General features: G+C 35.8%; 2 protein-coding genes across 4 annotated transcripts; one reads left to right on the forward strand and one right to left on the reverse strand.

Moving 5' to 3' along the window:
* Positions 1-1917: 1917 nt before the first annotated feature.
* On the reverse strand, positions 1918-6817 carry LOC139786943 (superkiller complex protein 3-like). Of its 3 annotated transcripts, XR_011722484.1 has the most exons (9): positions 6572-6817; positions 5783-6415; positions 5406-5702; positions 5072-5329; positions 4420-4803; positions 3762-4216; positions 2964-3678; positions 2549-2687; positions 1918-2323 (listed from the first exon to the last, which is right to left on the reverse strand). XR_011722484.1 is itself a non-coding variant. In XM_071726038.1 (7 exons), exons 3-7 carry the CDS (start codon positions 6075-6077, stop codon positions 4248-4250), a joined length of 1317 nt encoding a protein of 438 aa, XP_071582139.1. In that variant the 5' UTR covers positions 6078-6099; positions 6251-6415; positions 6572-6817; the 3' UTR covers positions 4231-4247. The 3 variants fall into 3 exon arrangements, 2 of the variants coding, with proteins under 2 accessions (XP_071582139.1, XP_071582140.1); XM_071726038.1 differs by lacking the exons at positions 1918-2323; positions 2549-2687; positions 2964-3678; positions 3762-4216 and adding an exon at positions 4231-4330 and having other exon boundaries at positions 5783-6099; positions 6251-6415; XM_071726039.1 differs by lacking the exons at positions 1918-2323; positions 2549-2687; positions 2964-3678; positions 3762-4216 and adding an exon at positions 4231-4330 and having other exon boundaries at positions 5783-6099.
* A 7524-nt stretch (positions 6818-14341) lies between these two features.
* LOC139786945 (uncharacterized) lies at positions 14342-16716 on the forward strand. The gene is made up of 2 exons (XM_071726041.1): positions 14342-15586; positions 15810-16716. The coding sequence occupies exons 1-2, from the start codon at positions 14897-14899 to the stop codon at positions 16269-16271; spliced, it is 1152 nt and encodes a 383-aa protein (XP_071582142.1). The 5' UTR covers positions 14342-14896; the 3' UTR covers positions 16272-16716.
* Positions 16717-17091: the final 375 nt, after the last annotated feature.

A 17091-nucleotide genomic window follows, 5' to 3' on the forward strand; every position in this document is an offset into this window, starting at 1 on the left:
GGCATCATATTATGACGTCAGATTCTGCTAGAGTTCTATTTCATTTCTACGCACATTATCTGATACGGAAGATCATGCTTTGTTACTGCTAAAATTATGCCAGTATAGCTTGCGGCACACAGTTTGTAAAGTCTGCTAAAAGCAGGCTTGGCTATCTGGGAAGGCACAGCCCTAAGCGGAAGCGAATCTATAGAATCTATACCGTTGATTTCTTACTGCTTAAGTTTTACTGCTTAAATTTTTCTATATGCCAAGGCCCTTACCCGTTATATACGGGTCTAGACCGGTTTCGCGGGTACCCACAGATAATTCAAATTTAGGTTAGCTATATACCTACACGACGCGGATATCCGTACGATACGGGCACCCGAATTATTCAGGGGTACCCACGGAACCGGTCCAGTAGTGCAATTCTGTAACTCGTTATGCATTGTTATGTGTTCATAATGACAGTTGCACAGGTACCTAAAGTTTAGAGCTACCGATATTCACTGCCAGTACTAAAAGTCTATCTGTAAATTAATTACGTCACGCACAATATAAATAGTCAGTATTGACAGCGAATATCGGAGCGCAGCCTAATTTTCGTGTTATAAAAAGAAATAGTTACCCTATTACGGGCTGGATACAGGAAATAGGCAGGTAGGATCGCAGGCGCGACTCACCGTCCGCTGGATGTAATTTTTTATACGGATATCCGTACGATACAGGCACCCGAATTATTCAGAGGTACCCGTGGAACCGGTCCAGTAGTGCAATTCTGTAACCCGTTATGCATCGTTATGTGTTCATAATGACAGTTGTGCAGGTTTTTAGGGCTGCGTTCCAATATTTACTGCCAGTACTAAAAGTCTATCTGTAAATTACATCACGCACAACATAAATTTTTAGTATTGACAGCAAATATTGGAACACAGCCTAGTTTTCGTGTTATAAAAAGAAATAGTTACCCTATTACGGGCCGGATACAAAATATAGACAGGTACGATCGCAGGCGCGACTCACCGTCCGCTGAATGTAATCCGTTATTAGCAGACAATTTTACGGGGTTTTTTTCGCTCTCCCTCGGGTGAGAAGAGACAATTTTACTCACTCACAAAGGTTCATTCACTTACAGAGAAAATGTCACGATATATCGATAACTTGTTGGGTGCGAGAGAGAACCACATTTGTTTAAGAAAACTTTTGTCCACAATGCGCAAACAAGGATAGCGCGGTGAGCAAGACGTCATCTCTACGTTTGCGCATTGCGAGCAAAGATCATCGATCTACTTTTCTCTCTTGTATTCAACTTGGACACAGATCATTGCATAGGCAAACCTATATACAATATTATTAAACGATTATACATATAATAATGTAAATTAAATAGTATTATAGACGTAAATCTAATTAGTTTTTGTAACAATTTTGTGTGTGTGTGTGTGTGTGTGTGTGTGTGTGTGTGGGCAATAAAGTTAAAACTATAATTATATAAATGCTAATTAAATTTATAAAATACAAATTAAATACATATTATAATTAATTAATTAAAATATTGTTACCTGGAACATCGCTTGAAGAGTTCTCGTTTTCATTAATAGTAGGATGATATAATAATATATACGATTATTTTTATTAAATAATTTGTGTGTCTTATGCTTACTCGTTCGAATAAAAATAAATATCTTCACTTGTGTCTTGGAAAAATATGTATCTGTATTCCCGGTTCTGAGTGTCTTCGACCTTAGCAAATTTCTTGCGAATACAGCGAGAGAAGAAACCGTATATGTATGTACGTTCGATCGCAGTGATGCTAGAGATAAGACGCGAGTCACGCGAGCGACGCGGCCCGAATTGGTCGAAACGGAGATAGAGATGGATAGAGGGGATAAAGTTGGAGGAGAGTATTGCTCAATTAAATTGCACTTTCACAAATATTTTTAATACATGTATTTAATATTCATGCAAAACTTACATATTAAATATTAAATCGAACGACTAAATTCAAAATCATGAAAACGGAGGCATGTGTAAAAAAAAAGAAAAAGTCATGCATTGGTGCGCACGAAATGAGAACAAAAAACATTGGAAATTATCTCCCAGATCTGCTTGGAGGGGACGATACTCCGAGCATACGTAATGACGTGGTTTTTCAGATTCGTATTAGCGAAACAATAACCATCGGTTTCGCAGGTATAATTGGTTTCCGGGCAAATGTCGCAATAGCTCTTCAGTAATCCGTTCACAGAGCACGAGGCGTGGAGTATACAGAGGAGCGCCAGGGCAAGGAGGCTCGCCATGCCGCCGTCGCGGACGCCTCTCACCTTACTGCTATATCGCCCTGTGGAACGACATCAACAATATATATTATTTCCTAAAGTTACATACACCCCCCCTTCCCACACACACACACACGTGTATGTGCACTATAATAAAATGCTAATATAGATAGCATTATATATATATATATATATATATATATATATATGTATGTATATATAAATATATATATTAATATTTTATATATTAATATTCAAATATACATTTATTACTTTTTTCTTCTAACCTTTATTGTCTGTAATTTCCTCGACCTCGATTTCTTCTACCCCAATTGTAGTGTGCAGATGACAATTGATATAAAAACTGCATAAATCGTTCTTGTTGCCGGCGAACTCCACTCCTTCTTCCTCTACGTCTCCATAAATCTTTAGAATTACAACATACAATGTTACTATATAATTATATAATAATATAAAATATAATATATATAAATCTAATTAGTTTTTATAATAATTGCCAATTGCAGTAAAAGTAATATAGTGTTAACACTGCTTTTGCTGTATTGGCAATAAAGTTGAAACTATAATTATACAAATGCTGATTAGGTTTATATTACACAATTCATTATCAAGTACAAATTAAATACAATTATAATTAATTAATTAAATAAAATCATAATTAATTAATTAAAATATTGTTACCTGGAACATCGTTCTCGTTTTCAACAATAAGATCATCAGTAGGATGATCAACTGCAGGACCAGAAGTTCTAGGACGATCAACAGTAGAAGGAGAAATTATAGGACGATCAACTGCAGGACGAGACATTGTAAGACGATTGCCTGCAGGACGAGAAATTGTAGGACGATCGACTGCAGGACGAGAAGTTGTAGAACAATCAACTGCAGGACGAGACATTGTAAGATGATTGCCTGCAGGACGAGAAATTGTAGGACGATCGACTGCAGGACGAGAAGTTGTAGAACAATCAACTGCAGGACGAGACATTGTAAGATGATTGCCTGCAGGACGAGAAATTGTAGGACGGTCGACTGCAGGACGAGAAATTATAGAACAATCAACTGCAGGACGAGAAGTTGTAGGACGATCAACTGTATGACGGTCAACTGTAGGACGATCAACTGCAGCAGGACGAGAAATTGTAGGACGATCAACTGTAGGACGATCAGCTGTAGAACGATCAACTGGTTGATTATCACCAACGGGATGATCACCAACAGAACGGGCATCTACGGGACGATCACCAGCAGAACGGTCATCGACGGGACGATCACCAGCCACACGATTATCAACGGAACAATCATCAGCAGGATCACGTTGAGTAATAACGTTCAAAGGACTTAAATCGAATTTTGTGAAGTCGTAGTTAAGTAATTCGTCATCATCGATTTCCATCTAAAATTAGGATATTAGTTAGATGGATCACATTTATTAAAATTTATGTAATTTCTTTACGCGTTTAATACAAATGTACTTACATTTTTCGGTGTATCTGTCGCCATTTTCGTCTTTTTATCTTTCTTGTAGTTTCTGTAGTTATCTTTTTATCTTTCTTGTACTTTCTGTAGTTATCTTAAATGGTAGCACCAAGGTAGCGTAATAATCCGTTTCCGTTTCGACTATAATTACGTAAATAATGTATCCGTTGCAGAAAAGGGGAAGCCAAAGAGACGTGACCACAAAACAAAATCATAAATTTAAAAGAGTGTGTTTTTTTTCGTAGTGATGTCACAGTAAAATTTGAATCACGCGATAAACTGTCTGCTGCTTGTTATAGATTTTTCCTCGCGCGACATAGAAATTGTTTCGCGATATTTTCCTTTGCCAAGCCTATACACGCTTGTGCTAGACCCTTCAATGCAAGAATGTGCCGTTCATCGTTCTGCAATATACTCTCGAAGGCTTCTTTGGCTTCTTTATGTTGACCAATGAGCTAGGAAAAAAATTTTACACGAATATTACATTTATCTAGCACATTTACGGAAAATATTCAGATCTTCGTCCAACAGTAAAACTCGAACAAGGCGTACCCAATATCTAACATCGTCTACAATACATATTCATTGTAAAGGATAAGCTTCTTAGCTTGTAGGCGTCTATCACTTAATGATATATGATAACGTTAATATTACTCACTAGGATGCCTGAAAATAGCTTTGGTGAGTATTCGTGTAGCTTGAGTGAGATTTCCCTGAATAACTTGATGGTATGCTGACAGTATGACGACGTGATAACCATACTTGTGATGATTTTCATATGACTTCAATTCGTTCAGTACCAAAGAAGTCAAATTAACGTCGTCATGTAAAATTCCTAACGCGGCAGTCGCTAAGAAACCAGTCACAATAGGCGGTTTTATTTGTATACATTGGAATAGCAGGGTCTTGACAGCATCTGCCCCTTGGAACATGTAAGCGATCGCGGCCATCGCGCACAAGATATTCGCTTTATCCGCACTAGTGTCTGCTAGCCAATGTAAAGCTGCTTCATATGTATTGTACGATTCTTCGTACTGCTTGGCTAAATACATACAAGACATTTTTTTAATTTATTAAAGTTACACGTTTAGCTGTACATAAATTTAAGTATATAATTTTTTTTTAATTTCCATGACTCCATGAGAGTATTTGAATCATAGTTGACAGATCTCAATGGGTTTTATCTCAGTTTTAAAAGAAATTGATTAGAGAATCGAAAATTGTAAGTAAAGGAGCATGAAATGAATGGTGTAACCCGTCTTGGGAACTTATATTTCAATACGATAAAATAATTTCTAATATTTCTATACCTTTGAATAAGGATAATGCAAGATGGCACTGAGAATTAAAATTTGCGCATTTCACTTGTTTGCACAATGCCACCGCTTCTTCGTACTTTCCGGTTTGAATCAGGATGCGTGCCAAGTTTATGGATATCATATCTCTTTCTTCATCCTCGCTTAGTTTTAAAGCTATGGCAAATTGCTTAGCCGCCGTGTTGTATAATTTCAGCCGTTCCAATAATAAGCCATGGGTATTCAAGGCGTAAACATCATACGGCTCGCGTTCTGGAAAAAAAACCAGAAATTTGCCTTAAAGTACTGAAGAGAGTATCACATCATGCTGATAACATTATCTGCTAACCTAAATACCAAGTGAGAACGTCAGATGCTGCAGGTATCGCGTGCATGTTCTCGATAAAATAGATCAACAGCGGATCTTTCTTCATTGCGGGACTCAGGAGAGTAGTAAGCACCCAATGAGCATAGCCTAAAGCCGCTTGATTGTGATAACCCAGTTGCGTCGAATGCCGAAACAGATCCATCGCTTCCTTCCTCAGGATCTTTTCCGCGATTAATCCTTGTCCGACCCAGCTATTCACGTAACTAGGATCCGCACGTTGCGCTCGAGAAAATACTTCATTCGCTTTATAGATATCTCCTAAATGTTGCAACAAACATATGTCACAAAAAATGCGTACATTTTAATAAAAGTTAAAAAATTAATTATCTTTAGAATACCTAGATACAAGTATAATGTTCCCAAATTGCTCCAAGCTGTTGCATTGTTCGATTCTCTCTCGATCGCCATAACGTAACAATGCTGAGCCAGAGCATAATTTTTTACATACACTGTCATACAAATAACACCCAGAATATTCCAATGTAGCCATGATTGCGGGCAGAGTTTAACGGCACGTTTTGCAGCCTCGTAGCACTTAGTCGCCACATCGCTCTTATTGACTGTAGTAGCGCGATTTAGTTGCATCAAATAACAGCAGGTTAAATCATGCCATAACGATGCAGAATTTTGCATGGATATTATCCGATTAAAATACCTGAAAATAAGACAATTGGACGATAAAGTGAGATTTTATAAAACGTAAAAATGATACAAAATATTAATGAAATCTCATGACAATATTCATAAGCATTTGATACATGCAATCTGTTGTATATTAATAATTGTATGCCATTTAAGAATGCTACCAGACTGCGGTTGTAGTCTTCCATATCCCAATATATTTTACCAAACAGCAACCAAGCTTCAGAATTTTCTAAAGCCAGCTCGAGAATGTTAACAGCGTCCTGATACTGTTTGTGCTCTTTTAGATGCAACGCTTTGAGAACAAAAGCTTGGAGCTTAGTTTTATCCTGAGATTCCAAATTATTTATGATAGCAGTAACATCTGGTTCATCCAGTAATATATTTGTGCGTGCATGTATCACTCGCAATTGTACGGAAGGCTCAATGCTTAATTAATAAATATCAAGAAAGGATTTATAAGGTTTGCGTTAAATAATACTCACCTCTTCGCACATCTGACGCGCTTCCACCAATTGCCAATTACATTTAAAGGTCATAATGTAAAGGTCATAATGTATTTGGCTTAACATCAACCAAGCATAAAACGATTGCGCATTTAACGAGACTACTTTTTTCAAGCAATCGCGCGAATCGATTAAGTCATCCTTTCTTTTCAAATATGCTGCTTTTACGATAAGCGCAGCATCGGAATTTGTGCTCAGCTTGAAAAGCGGCTCATAATGCCGTGGGTGCGTTAGGCCCAAGGAACTGCGCGGATCACTTCCCCCTGCGGCCAATTCAAGCCCATCACACAATACAAAGGTTAGGTGAATGACAGAATGAACGTACTATCTGTACTGAGTGCAGAACGTACACGTACAAACTGTCACGCACTGCAACAGTGCACGAGTGCACTCTCGTGTCAAAAATGAGAAAGTGACACACAAGCCGCCATTTTTGTCCGACGTGGACGTTTCTTAAAATAAAAATGTTCCACATTTGGACTTTGCATCACAATATCTCCGCTCGTAGGGCACGTAACGGAAAAATAAGGACTCATATTATGTAAGTCGACCCCAAGCTATCGATCAAGCCTACTTAGAACTTGATCCGTTCACTCGTTATTGAGATCTCAAAATCTCGGATACTCGCAACTCGTGCGTTCGCGTAAAAGAGTCACGGTGCGTCTCGCTCCGCGCGTACTTGGCGCGAGACACTACCGTGTCTCTTGATACATATTTTTCTATGCAAGATTTCAATGCAGTAGAAACTAGTTAACTGAGAAAAAGAGTCTATAAATGATTCGTAACTCGTGCAATTGCGCTCAACTGGAAACGTTTGGCAGTTATGAAATGTTAATATTTAATATTGTTGTTAAACATAATATAGAAATATTTTTCTAGGAAATGTATACAAGTAAGGTTACAATCATTAAATCGCTCACAGTGCTCACGTACATAACTTTGTCGCGCGCTGCGATTAACTCAATTTATTATAATTTATTATAATTTTTTAACAAAGCGAAAATATAGCGCAATGAACATCGTTACGTAATAATCATTCGTAATTCATTTTCGTGTATATAATAATTTTCGTGTATATAATATGTAGCTGACCGCAATCTTTGACTCTATTCAAATTTTGTACAACACTTCATTTAGCATTGTATTAATCATTAAGTAGCTTTGAGTACATTTAGTAGCTTTTGTATATTCGTCAGTTTAATCCTTGAAGTTATTAAGACTTGCATGAATTTTTACCGCAAGTCCTCTTACATCTTTTATACGTCTTCTGTAAAATATATAAAAATATATCATAACTGAATTAACTCGCATATCTTGGTCTGTCTTTTTTTTCTCCATTGCTTAACTTCTATTCGCCTCCCGACTTGACGTATACGCTACTATACTCGTCCAAGACGTTATTCGCGACATTTACAAGCTCTCTGTCTTTCTCTTTAATCGCTCTAAAAAAAATGTGTCGTCTTGAAGTGATTGATCTCCCTAAAGGATTTAAAAGTTACGCTTTGCGAAGACATAAGATATACGTTAGCTGGAAAATCGATTCACAGCGGGATTAGAAAAAGACGGAATGTTATGCGGTCGGTTCTTCAACAGTATAACGGGTGAACGTTTCGCGACTAGGTTAATCCACTTGCATATCGGTCATTGCGATCTCGCTCTTGTACATACTTGACTCATCGTCATGAGACTAGCTCTATTGTTCGCGAAGATACTTTTCTCTTGTTCTCTTTTCTGCTACCCTAAGGCGCGCGCGCGCGCGCGCGCGCGTGTGTGTGTGTGTGTGTGTGTGTGTGTGTGTGTGTGTGTGTGTGTGTGTGTGTGTGTGTGTGTGTGTGTGTGTGTGTGTGTGTGTGTGTGTGTGTGTGTGTCAAACGTTTTAACTATTATTAACAACTTCAGACACATTACATTTTTATTTTTAAGTAGTAATTTTTTTCTGTGGTATACATATGTATAGCATTAACAAGGTGTACAACTAAAAAGGTTACAGATTATTATTTTTAAAAAACTAAGCAAAATATTAAATTGTTGTTTTCTTTAGAAATAATAGTCCGTAACACCTTTAGCTTCACACCTTGTACATACTGTTTATAAGATTATAAGATATATTGTTTATAAGATTAAGATGCGTAACACTACAAAAAGGCGTGATATCCGTACAAAATTACCTTTTTTAAAAAAAAGGTAAAAAAAGGCGCCAAGTACACGCATAGTAGTGTATATGTATTATGTTGTTACCTCGAAAAAAACAAAGTGGTAGTATAATACCTCCAAATAGCTTTACCCTGTACATACTGTTTATAAAATGCGTAATACTACAAAAAGGCGTGATATCCGTACAAAATTACCTTTCTTAAAAAAAAGGTAAAGAAAGGCGCCAAGTACACGTATAGTAGTGTATATGTTGTTACCTCGAAAAAAAAGAAAGTGGTAGTATTATACCTCGAAACAACCTAAGTAACAAGTGGTAGACGTACTCTTTGTATCTCGAAAAATCTCGAAAAAATCTAAGCAGTAGTATCTTTATTTCCAAAAAATTATAACCCAAGTGATACACATGACAAAATTATGTTACCTTATCAAAGAAGAGTCGCGCTTCAAGTGATCTATTACAATTACAAAAAAGAAATGATATCTCTTTAAATTACAGCGCCAATTACAGAGAGAACATATATATTGCCTCAAAAAATAATTGTTGCACTACTTTGAAAAATCTTTACATGGTGTCAATTAGAAAAAGAATGTATGATAACAATTTTATAAGATTAAAAAATTTTATTTAAATTTAACAAGGGAATACAAGATATTTAAATACAAAGTTTACATGTGTATTTTTTAGTGGTCACAAAGAATTACAGAGGAACAGTACAAAATAAAAATATTTTATTAAAATATTTAATCCAACGAGGGAATACAAGGTATTTAAATACAAAGTTTATATATGTATTTTTCAATAGAATAAAAGATTTAATCACAAAGAATTACAGAGATAGTAAAAAATAAAAATATTTTATTAAAATACATAAATTTTTCTTGTAAAAAAACTTGGCGCTGCTAGACCTGGAAATTTTAAATAAATAAATAAACTTATCCTATACTTAATTATAAGCCGCATTATTCGCCGTCGTCACGCACACCCATATCACTCGCTCGCACATACACACCACGCTGATAATTATTTTGTTACTCCCGTCGCATTCTTCTATGAATTATTTTTATTTATTGTTATCCTTATTTATTTAAAATTTCGAGGTCTAGCAGCGCCAAGTTTTTTTACAAGAAAAATTTATGTATTTTAATAAAATATTTTTATTTTTTACTATCTCTGTAATTTTTTGTGATTAAATCTTTTATTCTATTGAAAAATACATATATAAACTTTGTATTTAAATACCTTGTATTCCCTCGTTGGATTAAATATTTTAATAAAATATTTTTATTTTGTACTGTTCCTCTGTAATTCTTTGTGACCACTAAAAAATACACATGTAAACTTTGTATTTAAATATCTTGTATTCCCTTGTTAAATTTAAATAAAATTTTTTAATCTTATAAAATTGTTATCATACATTCTTTTTCTAATTGACACCATGTAAAGATTTTTCAAAGTAGTGCAACAATTATTTTTTGAGGCAATATATATGTTCTCTCTGTAATTGGCGCTGTAATTTAAAGAGATATCATTTCTTTTTTGTAATTGTAATAGATCACTTGAAGCGCGACTCTTCTTTGATAAGGTAACATAATTTTGTCATGTGTATCACTTGGGTTATAATTTTTTGGAAATAAAGATACTACTGCTTAGATTTTTTCGAGATTTTTCGAGATACAAAGAGTACGTCTACCACTTGTTACTTAGGTTGTTTCGAGGTATAATACTACCACTTTCTTTTTTTTTCGAGGTAACAACATATACACTACTATACGTGTACTTGGCGCCTTTCTTTACCTTTTTTTTAAGAAAGGTAATTTTGTACGGATATCACGCCTTTTTGTAGTATTACGCATTTTATAAACAGTATGTACAGGGTAAAGCTATTTGGAGGTATTATACTACCACTTTGTTTTTTTCGAGGTAACAACATAATACATATACACTACTATGCGTGTACTTGGCGCCTTTTTTTACCTTTTTTTTAAAAAAGGTAATTTTGTACGGATATCACGCCTTTTTGTAGTGTTACGCATCTTAATCTTATAAACAATATATCTTATAATCTTATAAACAGTATGTACAAGGTGTGAAGCTAAAGGTGTTACGGACTATTATTTCTAAAGAAAACAACAATTTAATATTTTGCTTAGTCTTATTATCAGTATTTTAAATTTTTGTTTAACATTTTATAGATTTCCAAAGTAATGTTATTAACTTAATCGTCATTTTTCTGATAAGTAATTAATAACGTTAATTTTTTGTTTTTCAGACTTTTACATTTATTGGATGAAGAACACCTATAAACCAACAAAAGACGAGAAAAAAAATTATTTGAGCGAATTAAATAAGTTTGATTTTTATGCTGGTAAGAAAATAGCCGAATTGAAAAGAGATAGAGAAAGTTCGAGTAAAAAATCAAGTAAACGCTCGAACAAGACTAAACAGTCATCAAAATCTGACGAAGACCTCAATAATGAAAAGTTTCAAATAGAAAAAAAGACGCAAGCAAGTACTAGTCCAACTAAAATTAATGAAAATCTTGAAGACCTTCGTGTGAACAAAAAAACTGCTGAAAGTACTGCAGGTTGCAGTCGTGAACCTGATAACGAAAATGAAGAAAATGCTGAAACGAGTGATGTATTCTATGATTGGTCCCCGAACACTTCAATTTCTTTATCTGAGACAGAAATTGAAGAGTTTGATCCGTTGAGGGATGCCGTATAAATGTTGTATACAGGATCTATGAGTAAAAGAATGTATATAACTTTAGTTTCTTAAAAAAGATAACTCAAATGTTTCAACTTCAATGTTTATGATTATAAAATTTATGATATGATTATAAAGTTTATGATTTATGTTTATGATATGAAAATTTGATGTAGCAGGATATGATTAAGACTTATATAGATATTTAAGAAATGCATTTTAAGTAAGCGCAGCTACAAAAAATAATGTAAGGGCAGTATATATTATCAATTATTATAAACAGTTTGTTTATTTTTTAATAAAATATGTTTCTAATTTGATTTAATATACTAGATTTAGCTAGACTAATATTGAAATAAATATAAAACATTACTAACAAGTAATACTTCTTGTTTAAAAATTGGTAATAAATAAATAGCAAAAAGTCATCAGAAAGTTGTTAATATTACTTATTACATATTATTATTACATGATATTATTTATTATGAGAGATATTATTTACTTTATTTTCATACAAATATATATATTTTGTTTTTGGACAAAAAGATTTTGACTCATCTAAGCAATTTATTATACTTTTTAATGTATTTAATTATAAATGACCAATTTCATTCGTATATTTAAACATGATTATTAGATCGCGCATTACATCTATTTATTTTAATAGCGAATTCAATACGATTCATTAGCCTGCACTTTATTTAGCCAATTAAAACAAATTGAAAAATATATATAAATACTATTAAAAACGACAGAGACGGATTCACATTAATTAAAACGGGGTTCACGAAATCATAACGATTGAAACGGATTGACTAAGACTGATTCAAAACGATAAAAACCGATTGAAATAAATGAATCGGTGTGAATCCGGATTCACACCGATTCATTTATTTCAATCGGTTTTTATCGTTTTTCCTTAATCCGGAATTCATGGATTTATAACGATTGAAACGGATTGACTAAAACCGATTCAAACCGATAGAAACCGATTAAAATTACATCATTGAATACGAATCCGTTTCAATCGTTTTCAATCGGTTTAATCGTTATGAATCCGTGAATTCCGGGTTAAGAAACCGGATTCATACGGATTGAACTTTTTTCAATCGGTTTCAATCGGACATTTTTAGCAGGGTTGAGTAACACACAAAATGATTCCAAAATATGTCAAAACCAAGTTGATAAACAAGGTGGAAAACGGAAACGTAGTAGTTTTTTTATCTGTTGCCAATTCATGGCTATAAGACTTCCAATAATTTAAGTTTATTTTCTTTATTCTATATTAATAGCTAGTAATTATTCTTAAAAATATTTATATATTATTTACATTTTCAATATAATTTTAACATTTCATATGTAAAAAGTAAACGTATATTATATCTTATTGCACTCTTTCCTTCTATTTACACCAGATTTATATACTTAATGCAATATATTCTTCATTATAGTTATGCCAAGCATAGATACAAATGTCTTAATATTTCAACGTAAATAAATACAATAAAATGTCATCACTATTTCCAAAAGAAATTAATACCGTTAAATATAGAATGAGTGTTCAACTATAGCATCAATAAAAATATTCTTACGTTAAACTTTAGTACAAATAGTATAGTACTTTCATGATTATTAAATTATATAATATCCTGTGTTTTAGCATCTCCTTATGATTATATATTAAAAACAAAAAGGCTACGATGGACAGACGACGAAAAAGAAGCAGTGCTTCAAGCGTTTGCGCAACACATGGCAAATCATACATTGCCGTCTCTAAAAGAAATTCAGGAGACGAAGAAAAACTATCCCTGTCTTGCAAATCGTACATCGCCAAAAATTAAGACGTGGTTGCATAATAAGCAAAAATCTATAAAACGTAGTAGTAAGTAATTTTTTTATCTGTTGCCAAATCCATGGCTATACGACTTCCAATAATTCAAGTTTATTTTCTTTATTATATATTAATAGCTGGTAATTATTCTTAAAAATATTTATATATTATTTACATTTTCAATATAACTTTAACATTTCATATGTAAAAAGTAAACGTATATTATTATATCTTATTGCACTCTTTCCTTCTATTTTCAACAGATTTACATACATAATGCTATATATTCTTCATTATATTTATGCCAAGCATAGATACAAATGTCTTAATATTTCAAAGTAAATAAATACAATAAAATGTCATCACTATATTTCCAAAATAAATTAATACCGAATAAATATAGAATGTGTGTTCAACTATAGCATCAATAAAAATATTCTTACGTTAAACTTTAGTACAAATAGTATAGTACTTTCATGATTATTAAATTATATAATATCCTGTGTTCTAGCATCTCCTTATGATTATATATATTAAAAAAAAAAGGCTACGATGGACAGACGACGAAAAAGAAGCAGTGCTTCAAACGTTTGCGCAACACATGGCAAATCATACATTGCCGTCTCTAAAAGAAATTCAGGAGACGAGGAAAAACTATTCTTGTCTTGCAAATCGTACTTTGCCGCAAATTAAGACGTGGTTGTATAATAAGCAAAAATCTGTGCAAAGATTATAAAAACACGATATTATTTTAGTGTTACCATTTGCGATAAAAATATTTTATAGTATCTGCTTCACTTTCTTTAAGGAAGATCACATGTAGCATCATGTCATTAAGTTGCTTCCATCAATTTGTTTTAATTTTTTTTCTCGCTAAAAAGTTTAATTTTCTAACATCAGCATGTAGCGTTCTCATACAATTGGCCAAAAAGTAAGATTTGCAAGGAATACATATGCGTAAGGAACATTTGCTACTCCTTTCGATAGTCGCGTCAAACGGCTTGCTTTCCCGTACGTTTAGGCATCGTTTTATGGTTGTTTATTGTCGAGGGAAAAGGATAGTTTTCCCTCGACAATAAACAACCATAATACGATGTCTAAACGTACGGGAAAGCAGGCCAATTTTATAAGTGTTCTGAATAGCGATAGCAAGAATTCAATTAAGCCGCGGTGACTACAATTATTTCATATTACATTATCTTACGCATTATATTACTTACTAGAAGCTGAGATTATTGTGTATTTGTTTTCAGTATCATCATTTTTGTTATGTATACTGTTGCGCCCGAGCCGTGACGCCCGGTAGAAACCCGGAAGGCAGCCGCGAAGCGCTGTCTGACGACGTGCCTGACGACGAGCCGTGTATTTGTTTGTTGACATTCATCGTTATTCAGATTATTCGCCGAGCCTTGAAACCGTTCAGACGTGTTTACGGGCTATTCTGTATAATCGCATTTCTCTATTAAACGAGTTCTCTTTTCTAGCTGAGAGTCTTTATTCCCGCCGACGGGATTGCGCGCCGCGTTCGCGAGTGTGTGTGAGTGAGTGCAGCGAACGCGCGGTCGTGCGCAACATTTTGGGGGCTCTCCGGGATAAAAGTATCCCGGACAGGATGACGACCACGCACACCCCGCCGAGGACCCGTTCGCAGGCCGCGGCGTCGACGGCAACGGAGGCGGGCGCGACCCATCCGCAGGATGCGGGGGCGACGGAGGCTGAGACGGGCGCTTTCGAAGCTGTCTACTTGGAGCTTCAAAAGCTGCGCCAGGAGCGGCGGCTGGAGCAGCAGGAGCAACAGCTTTTCCGCAGCAAGTTGGAGGCTCGTTTGAAGGAACGCGACGCTGCGGTGGCACGTCCCCAGGAGCAACTTGCCGTACATCAGCTAAGTCCTTCCAATAATGTTTCTCGCGGCGAAATTTCGAATGAGGCGCCGCGTGAGATAGGCGCGGGTGAGGGCGCGTGTGCGGGGCGCGCCGCGTGCGGAAATTCGGTCGAGCCGCTGCGTGTGATGGGCGAGGGCGAGGGCTCGTGTGCGGGGCGCGCCGCGTGTGGAGGTTCGAGTGAGACGTCGCGCGGTTTGAAGTTGAAGCCGGACACGTTTGACGGGACGGCGCCGCTTCGCGAATTCTTAGCGCAATTTCATTTAATCGCGCGCGCGAATTTGTGGACCGAGGCGGCTTCGAAGACTAAAACCTGGTATGATGAGAGAGCGAGATCATTTCTTTTCCAAAAGGGGCAGAAAGTTTGGCTGTTTAATTCTCAAAGGAGAAGAGGGAGGGCTCCTAAGTTGCAGAGCAATTGGGTGGGCCCATATTCTATAGTTAGGAAATTAAGTGATGTAGTGTTCTGTATTCACAGGTCTCCTCGGAATAGGAAGAAGATTGTACATGCTGATAGGTTAGCTCCTTTCGTAGAGAGACATTTGGGTTAGGTCGTGACGCGAGGAGTCTAGCGGAGCCCGAGGGGAGAGGGGAAATAATTCTTATTTATGTTTACAATGTTTACGCGTTTTAATTGTTTTTCAGTTACCCGAGAAGGAGGGAAGAAGGGAATGCCAGAGGCGGCTACGGACGAGAAACGACTCCGACTTCTACGGAGGCCGAGTGGACCTTCTCCTCCTTCGAGTTTCGTTTTTGTTTTCTCCTTCAAGGAAGACCCCCTTTTTTTTAAGAAGACCGCCTTCCCGAGGTTTTCGATCCGTGGTTTTCCGAGGGACTACGGGCAAATGCCAAGGCGGAGGCTTGGGGAGTCCTTTGGACAAAGGGTCCACGGTAGTTACATTTCCCCCCCCCTTGCCTGAAAAAGGAAGAAAGAAGGCCGCAAGTCCTCAAGACAGAAGAGGAGCACGGGCGGCGGATCGGTCAGAGATTTGCCTGATGAGGATGCAGCCTGGTAACCCGAGAGTTTCACTTCGGGGAGGGCAAGAAAAAAAAAGAAGCATCGAGGCATTGAGGTCCCGGAAGAACAGCTGCAAACTGCCTCCTTGATTGTCGGGACGACAATCTGGAAGAGGGAGGGCAGTGTTGCGCCCGAGCCGTGACGCCCGGTAGAAACCCGGAAGGCAGCCGCGAAGCGCTGTCTGACGACGTGCCTGACGACGAGCCGTGTATTTGTTTGTTGACGTTCATCGTTATTCAGATTATTCGCCGAGCCTCGAAACCGTTCAGACGTGTTTACGGGCTATTCTGTATAATCGCATTTTTCTATTAAACGAGTTCTCTTTTCTAACTGAGAGTCTTTATTCCCGCCGACGGGATTGCGCGCCGCGTTCGCGAGTGTGTGTGAGTGAGTGCAGCGAACGCGCGGTCGTGCGCAACTATACAATATATGTATCTTTTGCTTTTTATGACACATAAAATCTCGATTGTAAAACAACATTTTCGTTGTTTACATATAAATTTACATCTAAAAATAAAAATTTATACTCTATTATATACTATTTCTAATATATTTTATATTAATAGAAATACATCTAAAAATAAGTGTATTCTCGCTATACGTGTTACATGTGTAGACACATAAATGTATCTTTGACTATAGTTAGGAATTAGATTGTACATTAATATGTACAAGAAAAAACTGATGTCTTCCTGATGTTTCTTATTAGTTTTTATTAATTACATATTACACCGTCTTTTCTCTTTTCGTATTTACAAAATAAAACGATTTTCATATAAAGCTTATAGTTAACCATGTATTCTTTCAAAAAATAATTATACACACATTATCATAGTTGTTTGGTTTGTATTTACTAACGAATTAAAAAATTTTTCTTTGACATAAAAAATATTAAGAACGTAAAAGATA

This window comes from Temnothorax nylanderi, unplaced genomic scaffold (assembly GCF_030848795.1).
Source record: "Temnothorax nylanderi isolate EJ_2023f unplaced genomic scaffold, tnyl_v1.0 TNYL_tig1207_pilon, whole genome shotgun sequence".
In the NCBI taxonomy this organism is placed as follows: Eukaryota; Metazoa; Arthropoda; class Insecta; order Hymenoptera; family Formicidae; genus Temnothorax; species Temnothorax nylanderi.